We start from the raw sequence: 25371 nt of genomic DNA, 5'->3' as shown, positions 1-25371 counted from the left end.
AAGTAATAGTTACAGAAGAGGTACTAGGATCTTCAGAGTAGAGAAAGAGGTTTAGAATAGCTACAATAAGTCATGCAAAAAGAGGTCAGCAAGAAATGAAAAGGAGGATTGCTTAATAGGTCTGAGGGCTCCTTTAAGATAAAGCACAATGTGTTGTGACTTTCTCTTCACATACAAAGTGTTTCACTGGACCAGAGGGCAAAGCAAAGTGTGTCATTAAGGTGAAGAATTGGAAGAGGTATAAGCCATATAATAATAAAAATAACAGTAACATGTACTGAATGCTTAACATGTATGTGCCAGGCATTCTGCCAAACCCTGTGATTTACTCTTTATAAACACCTTTTGAAGTACAAAGTATTATTATTCTCTTCTTCTAGCCCCACATCAGGCATCAGGCTCTCTGCTCGGTGGAGAACCTGCTTCTCCCTCTGCCTCTCACCCCCCTCATGCTTACTCTCTCTATCTCTCTCTTTCTCTCCAATAAATAAACAAAATAAAAAAAAAAAAAAGAAAATTTTGGCCATGGTGGGGGGAATGACAAGGAGTAGAAGAAAAGAAGGGTTTAAAACAAGCTGTACTATTAGAGGACAAAAACAAATTCCAAATAAACTGCATATATGTATCTAAAACTTCTAGAATATATTATGGGGAAAAATTAAATGAACTTCTATGATATTAGTGTGTCTTCTAAAATTTGGAACATTAGCCTACTACAAAATTTGTCACTGTATTTTCTTTAGGAAAAGTAATACAGGAAGAAAATAAATGAACCATTATTGCCCAAAGAAAAAAAAGCATTACAACCAATTTGCATCTTAGTTGATACCCATTTATGCAATGTAGAGGGTGAATGACTTTTTTTCTTTTAGGCTTTTTGAAGGAGCCTTTAAAATGATCTTTTTTTTTTCTTAAATCTGAGCTATTCTGTTTTAAAAATAAGGTTCATATCTTAGAGTTGGTATATAAGTCACTCACAGTACTAATTCTCAGTTAACTAAGAATCCAAGAAAATGCCCAAATATACTAATGGGCTTTTTTGTTATCTCACTTGATGAGGTGGCAAGTCATAAGAAAACTAGGAGGGAAAGAGGATATTTTTTCTGTTTAAGGAAAAAACACTGCAGAATACCCCTGGAGTTTAACCCAGTGTCCCTCATCTTCTTTACATTCTCTTGATAGCAAACAGTGATGGCACTTTTCAAACTGAGAAATCAAAGAAAGGTTAATTTTTTTAAATTAAAGCCAAAAAAAAAAAATAGGACTAGAGCCCATTGTCAACAACAGGATTTTTAATTAAAAAATACAGGTTTCTGTTTAATCCTCAGATAATGAGAAAATGTAAACACCCTATTTCCTTGATCATTTCAATTAATTAAGTCTCCTCCCCATTAACAAAGATGTGTATTGGTCAGACTAGATCTTCTCCAGGAAATATCTGTCTTTCATAAGGAAAGGAGGGAAACCTTTTGGAAGTATTTGTTGCTGAGCGATATAGCCTGATGACACTGCTGGTTAAATAAGGGACAGCAAAGTGTTCAAGTGCACAGGCTCTGGAGACAGCCTGGAAGGTTTAAAACCATTTGCTGTCTGTGTGCCCCTTGGGCAAATAACTTCTCTGAGCCTCCATTTTCTCATCTGAGATATGGGAATGATTATAACACCTACCTCACTTGTTGTGATGGTTACTCTGATGGCTCAATGAGTTAAGGCATGTAAGTCACATAAGAGCAGTGCTTGACATGTAGTAGGTCAATAAATGTTCTTTATTATTATTGTTTGTTCATATACTCAAATATTTTTTGAGCATCTACTATGTTCCAGATAGTGTGTAGGGTGCTGATGACACAAAAATGAATAAAATGCTTTACAACTGTCCATGAGATCTCAGACTAGTAGGGAAGACAGACAAATAGACCACAGCTTAAACTCAATGTGGAAAGTCTATGGGAGTCTTTGAAGGGGAGCTTAACCAGGCTAGGGGAGTCAGGCAGGCACCAATCAGTTATGACCCCTTTCTCATAAGGTACTCACACCCTGAGGTGTAGCATGGGGGAGAACTTGAGTTTTAGTTGTGGCTGTGCAGCTGAATAGTTGTATGACCCAAAAGCCAGTCACCCAACTTATTTGGCCTCAGCTGCTTTCTTATTTGTAAAATGATAGTGTTGATCTAGTCATGTGCTGGAGTCCTATGGCTCATGACGGCCTATTGTGTGCATCTTTCCAATGTGAGTTCAGTGACCTTACCTTGGAAGCTTGAAATAGGCCATGGCTGGAGTATTTACATCACAGAAACTGGCAAACATTACAAATCAGGACTTTTTTTTTCCTCCCCTGAAAGGATGATGATTAAATATTTACAAGCACACTCCTAGGCTGAACTAATGACTTCCAAAGTTATTTTCTAACTATAATAATTTTCAACTCTGAGATTGTTTTTCTACAGTTACATTTTATTTCAATGCCATTGTGTTGGCATATATTGCTTTTTCTATCTATATAATCTGCCAGATCGGGATGTGTGAGCAATTTTAATATTTATATTGGTAGTAACTCCAGAAATACTTTCACTTTTCATATATTTTTGTCTTGATACAATTATTCCTGTAATATGCCTGGATCAGGCTTTCAATATAGAATGTCTTTTTTACTGTTTCTGTTTTTTCTTTCTTTCTGAAATAGTGCTGGCCATGTAGCCAGCTTTGTGCTCCTTACTAAAAGGAACACGTAAAGATGATTCAAACAGATTGACTAATTCATTCTCTTAAAATGTTGTACACATAGCAGGTGAAACTGAATCATCCATAAAACATTTCTTTATTTCTTTTCAGTTGATAGTTGGGATAATCTCACTGGCAAAACATTTCCTGGGAGTAATTATCTGAATGGCACTTTGGCCATCAAACGACTGGTATTTAGGAGTATTTCCTTTAAAGAGGATTGTTCTGTTAGCTCGTAAGATCAGCTCAGCCTAAACTTAAGACCAGCTACTCCTCCACTCTGTCTGCCATCTATCTGCCATTAGTTTTTTTTTACTAAATTAGCTTACTTGGGTTTTTCATTCCCCAGAAATACATTTAATTCCCTAAGAATTTATTGAGTAGCCACCTCTGCCTATCACCCCTACTACTGTTGTTATTATTGTTCTCATCAATAAAAACCTATCACAAAGCAGTTGTGTGTTATATTCAAGCACTGATTCCTCAGGAAAAAACACCACAGGTGTAATGGGATATATTTGTAAGAGAGACTTTCTAGAGTTTGACAGGGGTAACTTTGCTTTCTTTAGGAACTGATTTTCTTAGAAATCATAATACTTTACAATTATATAGATAGCACTACATAGTATAGAAAGTACTGTCAGTTATATCCTCACCTTTAATCTGCATAGTTATCTTATAAGGTGAGCATTATTCTCTTTCAGATGATGAAACTGAGATTCAAAGAAGATAAAATATTATCTAAAATGTACTAAATGTGCAATATAGTTCTTGTGAGTGTATTTTTAATGCTTTTAAAAAAATGTATCATGCTCACTTGAGCTGTTTTAAATTATTTGCATTTCCTAAAAATGATTTTTATTCAAAAGGTATAATATTTTAGTAAACATTTGTTTTAACCTACCTACTTTATTTTTATTTTTTTTAAGATTTTTAAATTATTTTATTTTATTTATTTATTTGACAGAGAGAGAGACACAGCAAGAGAGGGAACACAAGCAGGGGGAGTGGGAGAGGGAGAAGCAGGCTTCCTGTGGAGCAGGGAGCCCGATGCGGGGCTCGATCCCAGGACCCCGGGATCACGACCCGAGCCGAAGGCAGACGCCCAATGACTGAGCCACCCACGTGCCCTGTAACCTACCTAACTACTTTAACTCTCGCTGTCTCTACTACTGGCAACTCTTTTGAAAACTCTCCCTCCTCTCTAATGGGGCTGTCATCATATGGCTTACCTCCCTTACCACAAGGTGAGCTTGCAAACCAAGCTGCCCTTTCAGTGAACTTTTCTTTTGATGCAGAGCTTAGTCGGGATAAGCATGTGACCAAATCAAGACCAGAGTCTTTTTGAGATTTAATATAAATACTGGGAAAGGACCTCTCTCTTTGAAAGATGACAAGTACTAAAGATGATGTTAATTTAGATTGTCTGATGCCCAACTTTGCCAGTATGTTGAGAAAGCCTCCCTGAACACAAAACTGACCAAAGGGCAGGAGAACCTAGACACAGAGCAAGGGAGGCTCTCCATGTTGCTGTTTGAACATCTGTACCCACCATGTCTTAAGCTAATAGGAACCAGTAAAATCTTTCCTCCTTCCTTTCTCTCTTTTTTTTTTCATCAGCAGTTTCATTGTGATTCTTTTATTCCTTGCTCCTGAAAAAGTCCTGACCAAATAATGTCCATCTGGAGATACTACAAATCTGTGAGTTCAAACACAAGGTCAAGTGAATAAAAGCAATTTTAAGTAAAATATTCAAGTAATTAGAACAAAGAGCAAAGATGGTTCCCTTATTTACTTGAATAATTACTTTAAATATTTCATTTTGCATTTGGAAATACATCTATTAGTTAAAATTTCTGAGGTGGTATACTAGTTTTTTCCTGCCATATAATTTCAATTTTTTTTTTACAATAGTTACATAACATAATCTCAAGACAGAAATAATGTATCTAAGTGAAGAGGCAAGATATAAAAAGTGGAAAAAATTTCAATCCTGCTTTTAAGTATATAAAACGGATTTATGATGATGGAGAATGGCTGAGGCCCCATATTAAGGAAATTGCAGCCATAAAAAACAGTCATAGTTAAATCTCCAGGAGGACTTGCCAGAGTGAAATCCTAAGAAAAATTCTTAGCCTTCTCTACACTTACATTATTTCTATTAACTGTATAAGTAGGACCAGAAAAGCAAAGTTAAGGAAAGAAGATTCTAAAAGGAGATTCCTGATGACAATTATAATACTGTATTTATAAATATTCACTGTTTATAAAGAATCATATTATCTCACACAATATTTAATCAAATATTTGTGAGCATCCATTGCATATCATGCACTTATCTAGATACTGAGAGTTCCCACTCTCAGAAAAGCATGTAGTCTGTGGATTTGAAGACAGAAAGATAAATGTTAAAAATCTGAGGGTTTAACTTAAATTGAAAAGTGAATGGATCTACTGGGCTGTTGAGAAAGCAAATTTTAAAACATGCTTCGTTGAACATTTGATTCTTATGCCTAAAGATTTAATAGTGTTATGATCATTAAAAAAGTCTAAACTGACTTTAGAAAGATAAAACAATATGCCACGTCAAAAATCCCATCTAATGTAGCCAGATACTACATTGACAATAATTAATTTTCTTTTCTTTCTTTCTTTCTTTCTTTTTTTTTTTTTGGAGAGGGAGAGAGAGAGAGAGAGAGAGAGAGAGAGAGAGAGAGAGAGAGAGAGAGAGGAGGGAGGGGCAGAGGGAAAGGAAGAAAGAGAATCCCGAGTAGGCTCCATGCCCAGTGCAGAGCCGGACATGGGGCACAATCCCACAACCTTGAGATCATGACCTGAGCTGAAATCAAGAGCTGGACACTTAACCAACTGAGCAACCCAGGTGCCCCTACTTTGACAATGATTTCTAATAGTAAGTTGGGAGGACAGAAGAAATCTTGAGGATTTTTCAGCCATCCAACTGCTCTTTCATATGACCTCATTTAAATGATCTAAATACTCATAAGCCAGTCCTATGTCTAATATTTACAGACAAGTTTGCTTGATAACATTCTTCCCAATAGCTCATAAAACCTTCTAGAGAAGAGGTGAGGTGTAGTGGAGAGAGTATTGGGCTTTGTTATCAGATGCACTTTGATGTGATATGAATCTGGGCTTAACCATTTACATATCTTATGACTAAAGTGTCATAACGTGTCAGTTTCCTTATCTAAAACATGGGGATAATGGTATACGTCTTGTGGGTTGCCCATGAGGGTTAGGGATAAATCATGAGACACTGGCATTCAATCATGCACAGAATACACTGGCATTCAATAAATATAGCTACCATGCTTATCCTAAGCTGTGTTTTAGCCAGTTTTTGCATGCCTTCGTCAAAAATGAGGAACTTGGCACACTCTGCTGGTGAGCCCACTCCAAATACTTGGTGACTGTTTCATCACCATAATCCTCTCAGTTTAAATATTGTTATTTCTTATTTTCCCACCCTTTGGCCATTTGTGGTTTTCCTCTAAACCTGTCTCAAGTTCTTGAAGTCCTTAAGTTGTCCTCTAAGGCAAAGGCCATGGTAAGGGCCTTCCACGCTAGGGAAGAACAACAAAAAAGGAACCATTACTTTACCACTTTAAAGAAGAGCAAACCCACACCCCCACTTAAGTTTAGCAAATAAAGATATAGGATTCCCAGTTGAATCTGAATCTCAGATAATGACCAATTTTTTTAGTATAAATATGTCCCATGAATATATTTTATGTGACAATCCTAGTTGCAAGCAAATGAAGAAAAATAAGGGAACAATTACCCTTTTTACTAACAGAATTCAGATTGAAAAGATTTTGGCCATATTTATCTATTGGTGTAGAACAATATTTTTAAGGTTTTTGTAGCACATGTTGCAAAACTGCATATGATTATTTTTGTGTTGTTGCAGTGTGTCTAAAACATGCTGTTTTCAAAGTGATTACCAAAGTAAACTGTTTCTAACAGGTGATTTTAAATATCATGTGAAGGTGTAACTATGTGAAAGGGAGTAAAAATTCTTTTTTTTTTTTTTAATTAAAAATCAAGGAAAAGATTTGTGTGCTTGTGGAGAAAAGTTACACTGTGTATGGCAGCCTGTCACTGACATGAAATTTCTAAAAAAAAAGTATCCTTAGATTGTAGGCTTTATTTATAATAAACGAGCTTATTAAAAATTCACATATGGGGTGCCTGGGTGGCTCTGTCGTTAAGTGTCTGCCTTCAGCTCAGGTCATGATCCCAGGGTCCTGGGATTGAGTCCCGAGTCGGGCTCCCTGCTCCGCGGGAAGCCTGCTTCTCCCTCTTCCACTCCCCCTGCTTGTGTTCCTGCTCTTGCTATCTCTTTCTCTGTCAAATACCTTAAATAAAACCTTAAGTAAATAAAACCTTAAAAAAAAATTCACGTATAGGTGGCTATAGAAAAGAAGTTAAACTAAACATGGTGCAAGAATAATTTTCATGTATTATAATTAATTAATGTTTTAGGGGCTCCTTTAAACACTGATGCTTGATTATTATACAAATGTTATTTCTTTGAAAGAGACCTAAATAGTGCTTTTATGCAGATTCTTATCCACTATTGCATCCCTTCTTCTTCCAAAAATCATTTTAAAAGTTGAAAATGATTGTATTGTAGCATCAGAAAAAGCCAACTGTGCATTTTCTAGTTGAAACGTATGACTGAGACCATTGTCTGACTCTGATCTGGTAAGAATAAAGATAAAAAGAACAGAATTTCCTTATATTCTCAAGATTATCCTTCATACATTCGTAATCTGTTAGTAAACATCTCTGTCCTTTTAAGAATTGCTGAAAGTATCAAGTTCTGGGAAAGAAGAATAAATGGACATTTGTTTTAACGTACATATTGTAAAAAGTCCTGTTGAGAAAATACGTTGAACTGTCAGAGTCCTGAATGATTGGACAGGCTTTTGTCCCATTAATAAGTTGTAGGTCAGACAAGAATGTTTCATTGCCCTTGAATATGTGAACATTGAACTTTCACTGTTAAGAAAGTGCTAAGATGCTTGAAATCCTATAAAAGTAGTTAAAAATAATTTTCAGCCTAATGGATAAGTGTAATTTTATAGTCCAGATTGTGCAGAAGTGCTACCAGGTTTTCTTCAATTAATCCAGGAACAGTGAATAACATGAAACTACAAATCATGTATGAGAAACATCATCCTAAGTATGTAAGTTAAAATAAGCTCAGCAACTTTTTCCAGTCATATTCAAACACAGGGTTGGAATAGGATAAACCTGACTGAACAGTCAGAATGTGAAGCATTGAAGGGAGACAAGTTAGAGAGGAAGCTGGTACATTACTCATTAATGAATCAGACATTTCCCTCCCTCAGTGTTTGAAAATGTCCTCAGCACAAGGCATGGTAAATTCCAAATTGGGGGGAGCTGTGCTCAGAATTGGGACTATATAACTGATCAATCTCTCTGGTGTTATGTAAAGCAGAAATCAAATACTTGTGCGAAATGGTGGTGGTGAGGGGACCCCATTTGTGTCCTGGTAGCTGTCATGTAAAGACAAACCAGCATCCAGGGAAAGAGAGAGAAGGGTAGAGGGACAGGGGTGCTAAAGGCCAAGCCCTAACCCCCAAATAGGAGTTAAATCCATGTGAGGTGGGCATTACCCTATAACTCTATTTTCACTTAGTTCTTAGGGTAGGTCTGAGAACCTCCTTGGAAATCAGAGTTAGCAAGTAGATTCTCTGCCAGAGGAATGAACTAGGGAGTTTCTCAAGGTAAATTTTGTCAGTATGTAACATTTTCTTTTTCAGGAAAAGTAGAAAAAACTTTTAGAAATCATAAAAAAACTGTGAATGGAAGGAATAGCCAAACCTAGTCATATTTTACATAGACGTGGATCCCTTGGGTAAACATAATGCAATTCTAACAGTTGGGAGAAAAAAATAAAAACATATCACTATGTTGAGATCAATATATAATCAGAGAATAAAAGAACAAAACAAAACTTTCTATAAAAAATATTTTCAAAGGGATAGAGAAGGCCAAGGAAAAGCTATCCTTGTTAAAAAAAAAAAAAACAAAAAAAACAGAACAGTACAGGGGCACCTGGGTGGCTCAGTTGGTAAAGCGTCTGCTTTCAGCTCAGGTTATGATCTCAGGGTCCTGGGATCCGCTCAGTGGGGAGCCTGCTTTTCCCTCTCTCTCTGCCCTTCCCCGCTCACTCACTCTCTCAAATCAAGAAAATCTTAAAAAAATAGAAGAGTACAAAAAAATAAGTACATAAGTACAAAATCCAATTTCTAAAACTCAGTAAACACTTTGGATCCTTGAAAAATCAATAAACCAAAAGGTTAGGACAACTTAAAGACAACTGCGCTCAGGACCGCATTTATATAACTGATCAATTCAAGGAAAATTAATCCAAGGCAGTTGTGTGTGTGTATGTAGGGGGTATGTGTGTTTGAGGGAGAGAGAAACAGAAAGAGAACCGACAGAGCAAGACATTAAAAAAAACAAAAACTTTTCAACCATATTGGTGTTGCTTACTGACTGGCAGTCCTAGCCTCCCGCCCCACTGTGCTACGAAGTGCTATAAAGACAGGTACACATTGCTGAAGGAACAGAGAAAAAAGAACAACTAATTGTGGCAGAGAGAGGCAGGGTCAAGGAGTATGTTAGCGTGGAGGTATTACTTGAGCCAGGTTTTGCAGGTTAAGATGGAGTTGCTTAGGCATAGTAAAAGCAGGGGACAGACAAGACACACAACTAGGCACCTCAGGGAGAATGTGCAGGCTCTCTAGGAAGCTGTAACTGGCGTAGAGACTATGTGGGTTGGGCTGGGTATGGATGAAACTGGAAGATTAGGCTGGGGCCACATCATAGAAAGCCTTATACATCCTGTTGAGGGATCTATAGTTTATCTGTAGTGAAGTCACTGGGAGGTTTTAAGCAGAAGATGGGAACGAGCATAGTACTTTTAACTATGTATTAGAAAATTTGGTGACAGTGTGGTGAATGGACTGAAGTGGAAAGAAGCTAGAGGCCAGAAGACTGACAGAAGGTCACTGCAGCTGTCCAGGCAATAGAAGATGAAGATTAACAAGAGTGAAGATCTATATCTTCAACTTTATTTCCAGAGAGTCCAGAAATCCATCTCTCAAGCATCAATTTTGTATGTCCAACAGCTACGTAAGACTAAATCTGACAAATATCAATTGAGGTCTTAATATATGGGAGGTGCTTGGGAATGAGAGTACATCAGTAAACAAAATGAACACTCCTGCTCTTGTGGAACTTACTTTCTAGCAGTTAGATCCAGACAACAAATTATACATGTGGTGTGTTACATGTTGATGAGTGTTACTGGCAAAAAGAGAGAGAGAGAGAAAGCAGGGTTAGAGGATCAGGAGCACATAGAAGGAAGGTGGTGGGAGAGGTCTGTGGCTTTGAAACATTGGGAAGCTGGCTTTTAAGGAAAGAGTTGAAGGAGGAGAGGACTTAGCCTTCTGAGACATGAAAGATTTCTTTTTTTTCTTGCAGAGGCAAGACGGACCTAACTGAAAGCATGCCCGGTGCGTCTGAGGCACAGCAAAGGGCCAATAAGCCTGGACCCTGGTCCAGGAGATGAGATAAGATCAGAGAGGACAAAGAATTAGTCCATATAGGGTCTTGTAGGTCACTGTGAGACTTGGGGTTTTACTGGAGTGAAATGAGGAGCCGTTGGAGGGTGTTGAGCATGGGAGTGAATATATTTGAATGGAATCACCTTGACTGTATGTGGAAGAAGACTGGTGGTGGCAGGGGAATGGGATAGGGTAAAAATGGAGAAGTGAGATCTGTTAGGAGGCTGCTGCAGTAGTCCAGGTGAATGATGGCGGTGGTATGGGCTAGAGAAGATGAAGTGATAAGAGGTAGTTGAATTCTGGTTATATTTGAGACAGAGCTATGAGGATTTGCTAATGGATTTGGAGATGAGGTGTGTGAGAAAAAAGGAGTCATGAATACTCCAAATATTTTGGCTTTTGTAACAGAGAAAATGATTTTGCCAGTTACTGACATAGAGAAGCTGGTCGGTAGAGCAAGTTTGGCAGGAATGTGTGATGATCAGGGCAGGTAGTTCTGTTCATCATGCTTGAGATACTTTTTAGGCATCCAATGGGAGATGTTGAGTATGCAGTTATCCAACTGAGTCCTTGATTTAAGGAGAAAGGTCTGCACTAGAAATTTAAATTGGGAAGTTGTCTGCACATTGATGGTATGAAAAGCCATGAAATATGATGAGACCACCAAGGAAAGGAGAATGCAGAGGAGGCCTGCGTGCTGGGGCACACCAAAGCTGGGAAGAAGGCAAATGAGACAAACAGTCGGATGTCCTTCTGACACCTCATTTACTCCCATGAAAACTTGTTCTACCACTCCATATCCCATCTCAATGCCTAATATTTCTCACTTTTCCAGGACATCGTTCTTGACTCCTACCTATAGGTGTTTTAAATATGTCCATTTGCTTCCATTCCCACTGCCACCCATAGTTGAGGGCAGTGTCACTTCTTCCCTGGATTAGGTCAACAGCTTCCTACCTGGTATTCCGACTCCATTCTTGCTCCTGATCATCCATTCCCCAATGTACCAAAGATATGTTCCTAAAATGACAATGTGATTATGTCACTTTGCTTTTTAAAAATAGTTCAACTCCTTAGCACAGCTTAAAAGCCATGCATGATTTGGCCTCTGCCTAACTCTCTCCAGCCTTGCCTCTTGCCATCGCCCCCCTAGAAATCTAGGCTCTAGCTACCTTGCCCTTCTTCAGGTTGCTGAAGCAAGCCATGTGCTCTCCTGCTCTGGGTCTCAGCACACATGGGTCCCTTTATGGAATACTCTTGTCCTCACCTTCACCTGGTTAACTTATTCTCTCCTCAAGTCTTATCATAGGTGACACTTCTTTCAGGAAGCCTTCTCTGATACCTCTCCCACCCTCTAGGAATGGATTAGAAACTGTTCCACATGCTCACATATCAAACTTGCCTTCTCTTTAATTAGACTTTATGTTGTGTTGTAATTTACTTATCTGTATCTCCCACTAGACTGAAAGATCCATTTTTAGCCCTTAGCATAGTGCCATCACATAGCACTTGGCAAGGATTTGAAGAATGGATAATGAAATGAATTAATAAAGAATGACCCTGAACAAAGACTCTGGCAGTATGGATATGATAGGGAAAAAAGACTAGCTTGGAAAGATATTAAAGAGAAAAAATTTATGTGACAATGATCCAACATGGATTTTGATCATAGAGGAGGACTAAGAAGTCAGGGATGTCTAAAAAATGTCTACCTTGGGTGTCATAAACAAAGGTAAAGTAAACAGGTAGAGAAAGGTTTTGGGGCAAAAAAAGTTCAGTTAATAACTCTGAGGTATCTGTTGGTCATTCAAGTGGAAGGGTCCATAAGGTAGTTAACAACATGGGCATGGTGCTCTAGAGCAGAGGGAGTTAGACACAGCAGTTGTGAACCACTGGCCCATCAGCATAGTTGAAGTCATGGAGGTAAGTGAGATCACTTATGGGCATGTTCAGTATGTAGAAAGAAGGAATTTGAACTTTAGTTATAAAGTTCAAATCTAAAATTTAAATGTAAAAAGGAAAGTTTGGTATTTCAGAAGCAAGAAATTTCAAAAAGAAGGAGCAATATGTATGGTGTCAAATCTCACAGAGGGGTCAAGTGGGATAAAAACAAAATTGTCCATCGGATTTGGCAACGAGGAGGTTGCTGGTTATTAGAGTGAAGGCATCTTCTTGGTAGTTGGGAACAGAGTGCTTGAGCGTAATGAATTAAAGAATGAATGAGAGTAGAGACAATGAGTAAGAAATTATTTTCAAGAATTCTAAATTTATTTAAAGGGTAAGGCAGAAGCAGGAGTGAATACTTAAGGTAATTGTATCAGAATATTTGCATATGTGCTTTTTTGCTTGAAGCAGCATTGAGTAAGGACTGAATGAAAAAAAGTGAGGGAGATTTTAAAAGATGGGAGGGATTGGCAGAGAGGGAAAAATGGAGCAAGGTGTTCCAAGATGTCGGGGAAGAATGGAATCAAGACCATAGGCTGAAGAGACTATTTTATCATTTGAGACAAAAAGGAGGGAGGTAAAAACAGGTGACATGGAAACTATCTGGGCTTCTGTTTATTCTCTAAACTATAAAGGGAGATATTATATGGAGAATAAAGGAAGTCAAAGAGATTTCAATAGCTTAAGAAAATGGTGAAAGTTTGGAATCATTGTGGGAATGAGGAAAATGGGAAATGACCAAAACAAAAGTTTGCTTGAGGTGATACTCATCCTAATACACAATGCTGATTCCAATGGAGTGTCCAAGCAGTCAGCAAGGTAGATTTGGGTCCATAATCATGACCTTGGTAGTGAATTCCTTGTAATGTTTATATAACTCATCAGATCTATGGGCCTTTATTAAAGGGCAATGCCAACATTTGATTATTTTTATTTCAAAACAAATTTTACTGAAATCTGCAAGGAATAATTTCAGGGAAAAGAAAAACATACTGAAATAGTTACTCTGCTCTCTTTTCAATAAAACCAACAATCTGAAGATGTTAAAGAAATGAATCAGATATAATGATCATCTAACTCTGAAAATTAAAACCCACTTAGGAATTGTGAGGGAGGCTTGATCCTAAATACCAGTCTAGTTATTCATTCAGAATCTTTAATAACATTTGGAAAGTAATTAATCAACTTATGACATAGACTCAAGGGCTGTCACCTTTCATTGTTAATGAAACTGTCTGGGGTTTTATTTGCACTCTTCTGGTGATTTAAAGAACAATCTTTTTTGTAAGCTCTTTGAAGAGCAGAAGTATGTTTAAAATCATTGATTTCTGATGTATAAATTTCAATAAACAATCCAAGTATGTGTTAGTAAAACTGAAAATTTAGAAGTATCTTAATTTTGACATGACAGAAAGTGAATTTCTGAAAAATCTAAAATGTGTATTCATTTCTATTAGTAACACACTTTTTTTCTGTCAACAAACTTTACTTTGGCTGCTTCTTTATATAATTCAATAGAACTTAAAATATATATTGTACTATTTTATACTTAATAAAAAAACCCAGCTAGGGTATTAATATTTTAAGCCCAAAGGTTTGTGCAGGCCCTAAATGATTTTATTTGCTTGCTGTCTTTATCTTAACTAGACAGTGGTCAGACCATGAGCAAACCTTGGACAGTGTAGCAGGAGCTGAAGGGATTCTGCCTGAATGTGAGGCCACAGTCAGGTAACAGCTGCCCATCTAAGACTCTCAGAGGAGCAAAAAGACAGAAGGTGAAGACAGAGCCTTCAAGCTTTCCTCAAGTTCAGACCACTGTCTGAGTTTGTGTTTAGAACATAAATGTAATTACTACACATACTCCAGCATGAACTCTGTATAATCAAAGCACAAAGAAATAGTCTCAAGAAAATACCTGAAAGAATATATATATATATATACACACACACACACACACACACACACACACACACATATAGCCACAGCAGATGATATTCCAATGGAGAATAGTTATGGATATAGTTTTCAGGGCTGTAACTTTTGATCCCAACAATAATTGATGCATTATAATGAGCTGATGTACTAGAAGAAATTTCTAGTTAAGAACATGGTGTAAAAAATTTGTAGGGGCACCTGGGTGGCTCAGATGGTTAAGCATCTGCCTTTGGTTCAGGTCATGATCCCCAGGTCCTGGGATTGAGCCCCATGTTGAGCCCCATGTCTGGCCCCTAGCTCAGTGGGGAGTCTGCTCCTCCCTCTCCTCTGCCTCTCCCCCTGCTTGTACTCTCTCTCTAAGGAATAAATAAAATCTTTTAAAAAAATTTGTAAGTTTTCTTGGTTTTTCTTTTAATACTATGAATTCTTCTAAGAATATAGAATTTATTTGTAGTGTTTGTGAGTAGGTAATAGAATGCTTAGAGTATGCCTTAGAGTACCCTTTTCTGTGCATAGCTTTCAATCAGAATAAAAGTTCCTTCTGCTTCCTGCTATATAATGCTGCTATTCTTATTGGTATCTGAGGGTAGAACAAACTAAGAGGCCTGATCTAGGACTGGGCAGATGATAGCCTTGCTTCTCCCAGAATCAAACCATGTGACGAAGTTTACACTTTGTTTACCTATCACATGCTCCACCATTTTCCTGTGAGTGTCCCTTGATTCCCCACTCAGTTTTGACTGGCCTTTTTCCTATTTGGAAGGCAGCAGCCTGATTCCTAATTGTGACACTCTCTTCACTACTTGCAATGCACCCAAGCCCATGACCCTTCCATGTATCTACCCACCTCTCCCCTCCTGTAACCTCACTGATCTAACACCACGTTAAAACTTCTAAGTCTTCTCCTTCGTTATCTATTTTCTCTATTTGTGGCATGAGAGTTATCACAAAAACCTTCTTAAATTGAACTACAGTTTTTCAAATGTATAAATACATAGGCATTTGGCTGCTTATTTATCAAATTATAAGAACTTATAATTAGAGCTTTAAAAATCATCTAAATTTGAATATGCACATATTGATATATGATTATTACTGACGGTTTGATCAACTATCGACAAAGAAATTAAGCATGTCAAAAGTATATAAATAAGTTATTTCTTATACAGTGCTATCATAATTAAATTTCAAAACAAGTTTAATGATGGTATATGTATTTAGTAGACCCTCAGGCTCACCTAAAAGAACCTCTATTTAAAGACTATAATAACACGATTTTCCTTTTTCTCCCCACCAAGATATAAGAAATCACCAAATTCTGTCACCCTAATGTCATATAGAAACAACACCTTTTTGATCAGGAAAGGTTTTCTGAAGACAAAATGTGGGGAGTAGTTAGAAATACACAACAAGGTATCAAGAAAGATCTCAATGCCCACGTTTCATTACAATGCCTTCTTCTAAATACTACTTTCTTTCTTTTAGAGAGAAGTTGCTGTCTCCATAGACGTCAGTACTTTAATCATGTGCATTTCAACAGAACTTAAAGCTACATATTTGTGCTGAGTCCATATGGGAAGTCTAGTCACCAGAAAATACACACTCATAAACAGGAAGTCTAACTACAGTAAGAAGGTGTTTTTCTCCACACAATAGAGTTCAAAGATGTGTCACCTATGTAATCTGGAGCAAAATCCAATGCCCCCATTATTGTTGAGTATCCCTCTCTTTCCTCCTACATTATAGCAACTTATGATTATAGCATTACGTTTTCTAAGCCTGTTTGAACTTGCTTGTAGATACAAACGACCTGCCCTTTTCTGTGCATAGCTTTCAATCAGTAAGCATGTCAAGGTGGGAGGAAGAATGGCAGGAACAGTAAGAGGGAAAAAAAATCAATTTTCAGAAAGCATATGGTAACAACTGAATATTTAATCTAATTAGCCTAGAAATGCCTTCCTATTTTCAGCACTCTTTGTAAGGCAGTTGCTTCATGGTACAGAATGAATTTCAATAAATGTCATATATTTAGTTTGATGGCTTATTTTTAAAATTTGTCGAACCAGGTCACTGACTCAGAACAGATTCATTCTGAGACATGACAGATGGATACTGCTATTGAATAGAAAGACTGACATTAGCTGGAAGGTTCTGGGGAGAAGAAAAAGTCACTCATTTAACATTCAACAAAACATTTACTGAGTACCTACTGTGTGTTAGGATAAAATGATAAATATTTGGCGTTTATCTTTTTTTTATAATAGAAAAAGGAGTGGTGACAAAATAATTTCCTTGGGGTAAGTAAGGATTACAACTAAATACTACTTGGTCTTTAAAAGTACTTACATTTTTCACATTGCATCAGAAAACTGCATTAGCACTCATTCAAATATTCATTCTGTTATGGTTGTGAGATTTTAGACCTAATTCAGATTTTTGAAGATGCTGTTTACTGACCCTTAGCAAAAACCAACTTCCTATTCTGGAACAAAAAGGCCTTACATGGCTTCAAAGATTTTTTAGACATCAAAGAGCTTAGAGAGACATACAGTTTATGGGTAATGATTCAGGATTTAGTGAATCAAAAACACATGGATTAAATTTCCTTTAAAAGACCCCTAGGTTTAAATTTTAAGAGCTAAAATGTTGGTCTAAACACACATTGGTCTCAAGAAAAGCCAAAACTTATTTTTAAAGATAGTTTGAATTGTCTTGTGGACCCAAAACTTGGCTGGATTTTCCTTTCTCACATGATTAGACTTCAAAGGAGACAACCTACCTTCTGTTAAACAAATTTACCCCACTTCTTTCTTTGCCTTGTGAAGACTACATTACAGAGGACCCTTCAACAATATGGTTGGAACGGCATGGGTCCACCTATACAGTACAGCACTGTAAATGCATTTTCTCTTCCTTATGATTTTCTTAACATTTTTTCACTTTATTGTAAGAATACAGTCTATAATACATGTAACATAATATGCGTTAACTGCCTGTTTGTTATTGGTAAGATTTCCAGTCAACAGTAGGCTACTAGTAGTTAAGTTTTGGGGTAGTCAAAAGTTATATGCAGATTTTTGACTGGGCAGGGGGTCAGTGCCCCTAGACCCCATGTTGTTCAAGCGTCAACTGTATTTCAAAGGTCTCCAGCTTTGAATGTTCTTCTTGATATTTTCAATAAAATATTAAAAATTCAAAACATCCCATGATCTTATGGAACAATGGCAGTACTTTTCAGTTCCTTCAAGTCAATTCTTTTTTCTTACATACAACTTCAAAACTGGACTGGGATTTTAGATCCAACTATTGGGGAACATGGGATCACTTCAAAACAGGAAAAAGCCACTGATATTAATAGGTGCACTGTTTCATGGTATATTATTATATATGCATTTAAAATAGTAGGAAGAAATACAGTACATAATCTTCCGTTCTAACACAGTGGCCTTCCGAAAGGCCACTAGCCTGGGCATTTCACTGAGTTTTTAGGATTAAAGGAAACAAGTTAGTGCACAACCTGTGAGCTTTCATTCCTTTGGAAAAATAGTTTGCCATACTGATCTGATGGCTTCTAAAGGGCACTTGAAACCAGTGCTGTACACGTTTTGAATTTCAATGGTACAGAAATAACAACTAGTGAAGTTCAGGCAGATCTAAAACAAACAAAACAAAACAAAACAAAAGCACCAGTATTCCAGAGGGAGTTCATCCTGAATGAGAACTTGGAAATGAAATCTATGCATAAAGTTATGATGAATTGAGGTTTCAGAAAGTGATTGTTTCACATTAAGAATGAAAAAAGTAGATTGCCCTTTAGTTCGCAAATATACATAGCTTGATAGAAAGTATACTGGTTGATGAGTTTAGAAAAACAAGTATGTCCCAATGGGTGATGAATTATATAATATTTTTTTTAATTGCTAAGCTAATTTTCTAGAGGGAGGAAAAATCTGAGAACTCTAGAAGATAAAATACGTGGCAGAAGTGGCTCTGGGACTCTTTGGCCATGCATGCTGCTGAATTTAACAACACCTGAAGGTGACACGGGACCAATTGGCAGGTATAGTCATGGCTAAGGATTGTAAACAGGACCACCAGAAGCCAAATCTGGCACACAGATTTTTGTCTCTCTATCCTGCACAGTTTTAAAGATGTTGAGTCAACATTTTAAAGCGGAGAGGTTTCTAGCTTCTGAAAATTTGATAAGACACTACCACAGGGGCCCATGCCACATACTGTGCTTCATGGCAACTCTGATGATGCCAAATGCTGGCTGCCTCCCGTTAGGTGGGGCTTTTTCTTTTTTAATTTAATTTTATTATGTTAGTCACCATACATCATTAGTTTTTGATGTAGTGATCCACGATTCATTGTTTTCGTATAACACCCAGTGCTTCATGCAGTATGCTGCCCTCTTTAATACCCATCACTGGGCTAACCCATCCCCCCACCTCCCTCCCCTTCAAAACCCTCAGTTTGTTTCTCAGAGTCCATAGTCTCTCACGGTTCATCTCTCCCTCCAATTCCCCCCCTTCATATTTCCCTTCCTTCTCCTAGTGTCCTCCATGCTATTCCTTATGTTCCACAGATAAGTAAAACCATATGATAATTGACTTTCTCTGCTTGACTTATTTCACTTAGCATAATCTCCTCCATTCCCATCCATGCTGATGTTAAAGTTGGGTATTCATCCTTTCTGATGGTCCATTGTATATATGGACCACATCTTCTTTATCCATTCATCTGTTGAAGGGCATTTCAGCTCTTTCCACAGTTTGGCTATTGCGGACATTGCTGCTATGAACATTGGGGTGCATATGGCCCTTCTTTTCACTACATCTGTGTCTTTGGGGTAAGTACCCAGTAGCGCAATTGCTGGGTCATAGGGTAGCTCTATTTTTAATTTTTTGAGGCACCTCCACACTGTTTTCCAAAATGGCTGTACCAACTTGCATTCCCATCAACAGTGTGAGAGAATTCAGGTGGGGCTTTTTCTAAGCAGGCCATTGGTCCTTAGTGAAATGGTTGGTTTCATTCATTTAGGTTACCTGTTGCAAATCTTTTTTTTCCTTAATAATCTCTGTGGTCCATGCAGGGCTCAAACTCACAACCCTGAGATTGAGTCACATGTTCTACTGACTGAGCCAGCCAGACACCCCCTCTTTTTCCCCTGTTTACAAATCTTGATACAGGACATAGGCAGGGCATAAAGGGGCAGGAAGAAAAGAGGAAGAAAATCCAGCACAGTGGTTTGACATTGGAAAGGGAAAAGAAAGGAGAGAGAGAAGAAATAAAGAAGTGCACAGCAAACACAGGCTGCATATACAGACAACAACTTTGCTGTCTCCAGATTCTTACTATGGAAGGAATCGGAGACAAAGGCTATGGGTATTACTCTCAATGAATCCTTTTGGGCCAGGCTCACAGTGTAGAAAATAAGGAGAACTGAATGGAGCAATAACCTTGATCAAGGATGGTATGTGGACATGGGACCAGGTGAATGCAGGAAAATACTATGGTTTTGCTTCTTCCATATACCATAAACCAAGGGATGTGCGTCACTCCTTCATTGTCACCTTTGAGACCGCAGTAAACTATGGCAGGCACTGTCCAGGAACTTCCCATAAAAAATCAAGGACTCCAAGTAGAGCTGTTCAGGCTGTGCATTGCACAATTCCAGAGACAACAAAATAAGAATGGCTCTCTGGAGGGTACAAAGTAGAAGCCCTGCTCCAGATATCCATACAGCTCATTCTCTTATGTCCTTCAGGTTCTAGTTCAAATGCCACTTTAAAAGTGAAGCCTTCTCTGACTCTACTACTGAATTTTTCAATTACCACTCCACCCTCTCTTATCCTTGACAGTCCTCACTTTGCTTCCTTGCAGCTCTTACCACCACTCACAAAGACACCTTTTTATTTATGTATTTTATTTATTGTTTGCCCTCCTCAATATAGAACAGAGCATCATGTTAGAGATATTAGTCTGTTTTATTCTCTACTGCTTCGCCAGAGTCTAGAATTATGGCCGGTAGGTGCTCAATAAATTGAGCTGAATGACTCCTGAATGACTAAATCCTCAGTCATATTCTTAAGAGTATAGGAACCTGGCTTTCTCTAGAACTTGTGATTCTCTGACCACATTTCATAACTGTCCTGATCATATTCATAAAAAGTTTGTTGTATTAGAAGAAATACATTTTCTTTCTTTTTTTTAAAAAAAGATCATTTTATTTGAGAGAGAGAGGGAGAGCGCGCATGAGCACAAGTTGGGGGAGGAGCAGAGGGAAAGGGAGAAGCAGACTCCCCGTTGAGCAGGGAGCCTGACGTGGGGCTTGATCCCAGGACTCCAGGATTATGACCTGAACCGAAGGTAGATGGTTAACCAACTGAGCCACCCAGGTGCCCCAGAAGAAATACATTTTCTTTTTAAAGATTTTATTTATTCATTTGAGACACAGAGGTACAGAGAGAGAGAGCAAGTGAGCATGAGCAGGGGGAGAGACAGAGGGAGAGAAAGAAGCAGGCTCCCCGCTGAGCCAGAAGCCTGATGTGGAGCTCTATCCCAGGACCCTGGGATCATGACTCGAGCCGAAGGCAGATGCTCAACCATCTGAGCCACCCAGGCACCCCAGAAGAAATACATTTTCAAATTCTATGGATCATTATATAATTTATATGACCCACAGGCTTTTTTTTTTTTTAAGATTTTATTTATTTTTAAGTAATCTCTATACCCAATGTGGGGCTGGAACTTACAAACCCAAAATCAAAAGTCGCATGCTCTACCCACGAAGCCTGCCGAGAGCCTCTATATGGTCCATAGGCTCTTAACATGAATTCTATGGGCCCTATAGCTACACAACTTATTACAGAAATTAAAAACAACATGCATAACCTGCATAAATGTACTTGGGCAAATTTACACAATCATAGAAGAAATATGTATACCTGGATATGCAATTAGTTAACTTTTTTTTTCCCACTGAGCTCACACCTCCTGCTACAAATGCCACACGTGTGATTTTTCTCTCAATTACATTTTACAGCTTATAAAAACACTTTCTTCATTTTGTCCCTTGAAAAACAAAGGATCTGTAGTAAGATTTTACTGGATGTTTTTATTGAAACAAATCCCAAGGGGAATATACTAAACTGTTAAACACAGCTGAAGAGATATCTGAGAATGGGCTTTCTGATAGTAGGATAGATTACAAAATTACTCACAGCTCTTAATCTGATAACAGGAGCAGAATGCCTCACACATTTGAATGAAGGCTTTTTCTGGTATGCTTTACTACAAAAAGAGAAAGAACAAAAAAGAGAACTGGAGAAACAGAAGGTTAGAAAAACTCTAGAGATGAGAAATGTTACATTCATCATTATCACTAACCTAAGTATCCCAAACTATGCTTCAGCAGAAAATGCTTCAAATAGTTAACCTTTATTGATGGCTGGGCAGAGGTGCTGTCTAGATAGCATGGAGGCTAGGCTCAAACACAGTTCCTTACCTATAGGCAGGAAAGGTTATAATATTGATATCAGCCTTATCTATTTTGTAAGGCTGTTGTAGTAGCAGAAAGAGGATACGCTCAGAAACAGCCTGAAAATTTTAAGAGGTCTTTAAGTTCCGATCTTTAGATTAAAAAAAAAAATTCTATTATTTAAATGGGATGATTTCTAATGTCCTTTTCATGTTATGTCCCCTTAATAATTATGGATCTTGGTTCTATTTTATATGTGTTATTTATCTGAAGATCTAGATTGTAAACCCTTTTCAAGGGCAGAGATTTCATTTCTCCCTTTTTAAAAAATATTTCTCTAGTACCAAACACATATGATGCTCAACATAAAGTTCTTGGCTATTTTTGGTGAGGCAAATGTGAGCCTGGCAGCAACTCAGTGCCAGTTAAGAAAAGAGAATCAAAGTGATCCTGAATTGACATTAGTATATTTATCATTCATTACTAAGAGGTTACTATTTCTTTGGCATTGAGCAAAGCCCATGATAAAACTGCCCTGAGGGCTCTATGTCAAAGACACCAGTTTCAACATAACATACCAGCGAGGTAAAGGAGGTTAATTTCCTGGTACTTGAGTTTCTTCATATTTTCTTCCCTTAAGGCAGCACAGTTAGGAAATTTGGTATCCCATTAACAAGCACAGTGGCCCAAGGAAAATATTAGGGATGATGGGGAAAAGAAAGCATAGCTGGCTCTGGTGAGCCTAATGACAGTGAGGAAGAAACCATGAAATTAGAGTGGAAAAATGGGGGCACAGAAGGGTTTGGAAGCAACTCTGACCCAACCAACGGGAAGGGATGAGGAGGAAGGGGCAGAAAGATGAGAAGTGCTCTGAATCTGTACGTGTATGGAGCCCTTCACTTTTCATGGGTGTGTCACCATAGGCACTGGTGTAGTCACCTAGAGAAAGTTGTGTGTCTTTAAAGAATAGCCCTTTTGAGTTATCCACTTTATTTTGAGATGACACATTTGAGAAAAAGTTTGAGGCTATTATATAGATTTGTAAAAGGAAAATCAGACTGTGATTTTGAATTATTTTTTTTAACCAACAACTAAGAAAATCGACTTGAAATGTATTTCTTAGTTTAACTCACCTTAAGACAAATTTTTAAAATGTTGAGATTACAGTGGGACATATGCTTGTACAGTCTTAAGGAATTTATAAGTGTATTTCTCCTGCTTAGAAAAGTGTCATTTTCTTTTTATTGTAGTTTTAAAAGTCACGAAAATATTATCAGCTTTCATATTGACTTGGTGTGGTTAATCTTGTATATCTTTATCATTCAGATAAACCTCACCCATTAATTCTGAAGGCATGGAGTGCACATCTAATGTTAACCCTTACTGTGATGTATTAAGAACAAAGCAATCTTTGAAAACATAGTACTCAGTAGATCATCTTCTATATGCTATAAAGTCCATCATGTTAAAATCAAAATATATTTAGGTTAATAATTATAGGCTTATGCACAGTCAAGTTTGAAACCTGAACAGGTTTTCTAAAACAGGAGCATATTTTACAGGCACTCACACACATTTTTGGTACTACAAAAATTTCTTAGGAGTAATGTAAGTGTTACTGGTATTATTCAGCTGTTCAAAAAGAATGAACATTGACTATATCACAGACTTGCAGTGTATGACTGGAACCAAAGCACCTCACTTCTGTTCTATTATGGAAGTTTCCATGCTAAAACAAAGCCCAATAAGCTGAAAAATGGAAAGGAAAGCTATGTACATGTAAATAATCTAAGCGCCACTTAACAGTTTACATAAAAACACAATTTATGTCCCAGTAGCACAGAGAAACATGATGTATAACATTTTCAGATCATCTTCATGCAGAAAAAATGCATTAGTCAGCTATAATAGTTTAGCTATAAAGGAAAACGTTTTTCTGGATCCATTTGCATGGCAATGTCCATGTGTCTGGCTGATGAAAACGACAGAAAAAACCTCCACCCAACTCTACAAAATGTGAACAGTGTTCTTAAAATTCAGGAGAGGTTTCATATAGTCTATATTCTCTCTAATGTCAGTTTTTACAACCTCTCATATTCAATGACCATCTTAACTTGGTGATTATAGTATCCTGATTATTTTGCCTAAGAGAGTTGACAATATTTCATTCTGCCCCAGAGCTCCTCTGAACGTAAAACTGTGATAGGGTAAAATATACTGGGCAACTATTCATGCATGGGCCACTGGAAATCTCTCCAAAGGCCAAATTAGTAAATGGCTCTTTTAAAACATTAAAGGTGTGAAATGGAAAACCATACTTTAGAGTAAATCCTGTATTGGCAATAGTCGGTGAAAATACTTTCATTGGTGTTTAAATTATTGGGTCAATACCAGTACTAGCTAGACTGCCCGACCTCTGGTTATAATCTAGTTCACCTAATAAGATAGATGTTCTCCACGCAGCCCCAGCAAAGAGATAAGGTAAGATTGAAAATGATGGATCACAAGCCCTGTGTATTTGTCAGAAATGTAGAATTCAGACCTTCACGAAAACACCTGCCCCTTCGAAAGATCCTCACGTATTATAGATAAAGCAGGGTTGGGAACAAGGAAACCCACTTGGCTAGAATCTTCCCTGCCGCATCACCCTGTTCCAGGGTGGCCAAATTCCTTTTCGAAGGGCTGAGTCAGATCACAGCCTTGAAACTTGCCCAGCCATAACAGTCATACATCACTCCTTACTCCAACGCCCCTCTCTCTCCTGAGTCATACAGGTGGCCGTCAGAAGCAAACCCCTACGACGAAAAGCCCCACTCTAGTTTACACCTCTCCCCGGCCACATCCCTTCAGTTTCTGAAGCCCTTAACTCGCCCACCCTCCCTGGTCTTGCCCTCTGGAACAGCTCTCAGGTCTCTCAGGGGAACAAAGAGCAGAACGCTGGGGCCGAAGGGTGGGGTGCGGGGTCCGAAGCGAGCCGTAGCTTTACCTTGCGGTGTCCGAGAACCGCGGAGAAGTCAGTCGCGCAGAGACCACCCGCGTGCTCCGCGCCTCGCCGCCGCAAGTCAGCTGTCGCCCCGCATCTGGCTTGCGCCCTCCGCTGGGTTCCGCATCTGGTCACAAAGCGCTCGTGGCGCTCCGAACTGCGAGAGCGTCCGGGTCACCTGCGGCGGGGCCGAGCCGAGTGCCGGGTCCGTCAGCCGACCGCGCTCCCTCCGCCCCTTCTCACCCGCGCGCTACCCGGCGGGTGACTCAGCCGGGCATCGGCGCGCGCGGCCCGCGGCCGCCCCGGGCGCGTCCAGGCGGGAAGCACGGCCGGGCGACCCGACCGAGGCGCTCGCCCGCCTGCCCGCCCTAGCACGTGTCCGTCTGTCTCGCGCGGGGTTGTCCGCCTCGCCCGCCGGTCCTAGGACCGCTGAGGTGGGGACTGGCACCACCCAGAGGGGGAAATCGGCCCCCGCCCTTCCTGCCGCCCGCGCGCCGCGCCAGTCCCCGCGGGGGTCGCGTTTCCTCCCGCCCCTCCCCCGCCCCGGCCAAGGTGAAACTTTCTAGGTGGAGGAGAAGTTTTCTCGTCCTGTCTGCGCGCTCTCAACTCCCCCAGCCCGGGCAGTTTGAAGTGAGCACAGCTGGGGATAAGCGAGACGGAGTCTCCCCCTCCTGGTGCTCG

At 38.8% G+C, this 25371-nt stretch overlaps 1 protein-coding gene across 2 annotated transcripts in view; it reads right to left on the bottom strand.

Annotated features, from left to right (window-relative positions):
* The window catches only part of MET (MET proto-oncogene, receptor tyrosine kinase), a 112741-nt gene extending 87599 nt beyond the window's left edge, over positions 1-25142 (bottom strand). Inside the window, exons 1-2 of one of the 2 annotated variants that reach the window (XM_073899103.1) lie at positions 24694-25142; positions 21451-21520 (exon numbers count right to left, since the gene is read on the bottom strand). In XM_073899103.1, coding sequence (XP_073755204.1) covers positions 21451-21490 — 40 coding nt within the window. In that variant the 5' untranslated portion in view covers positions 21491-21520; positions 24694-25142. The remainder of the gene's footprint in view (positions 1-21450; positions 21521-24693) is intronic. The other variant, XM_025873211.2, reaches the window with a different exon arrangement.
* Positions 25143-25371: the final 229 nt, after the last annotated feature.

Source organism: Callorhinus ursinus, unplaced genomic scaffold, assembly GCF_003265705.2.
Source record: "Callorhinus ursinus isolate GAN/ISIS: 27379988/994484 unplaced genomic scaffold, GSC_fseal_2.0 scaffold12, whole genome shotgun sequence".
Lineage (NCBI taxonomy): Eukaryota > Metazoa > Chordata > Mammalia > Carnivora > Otariidae > Callorhinus > Callorhinus ursinus.
Note: the sequence above shows the minus strand (reverse complement) of the source record. Positions and strands in the feature narration are given on the sequence as shown.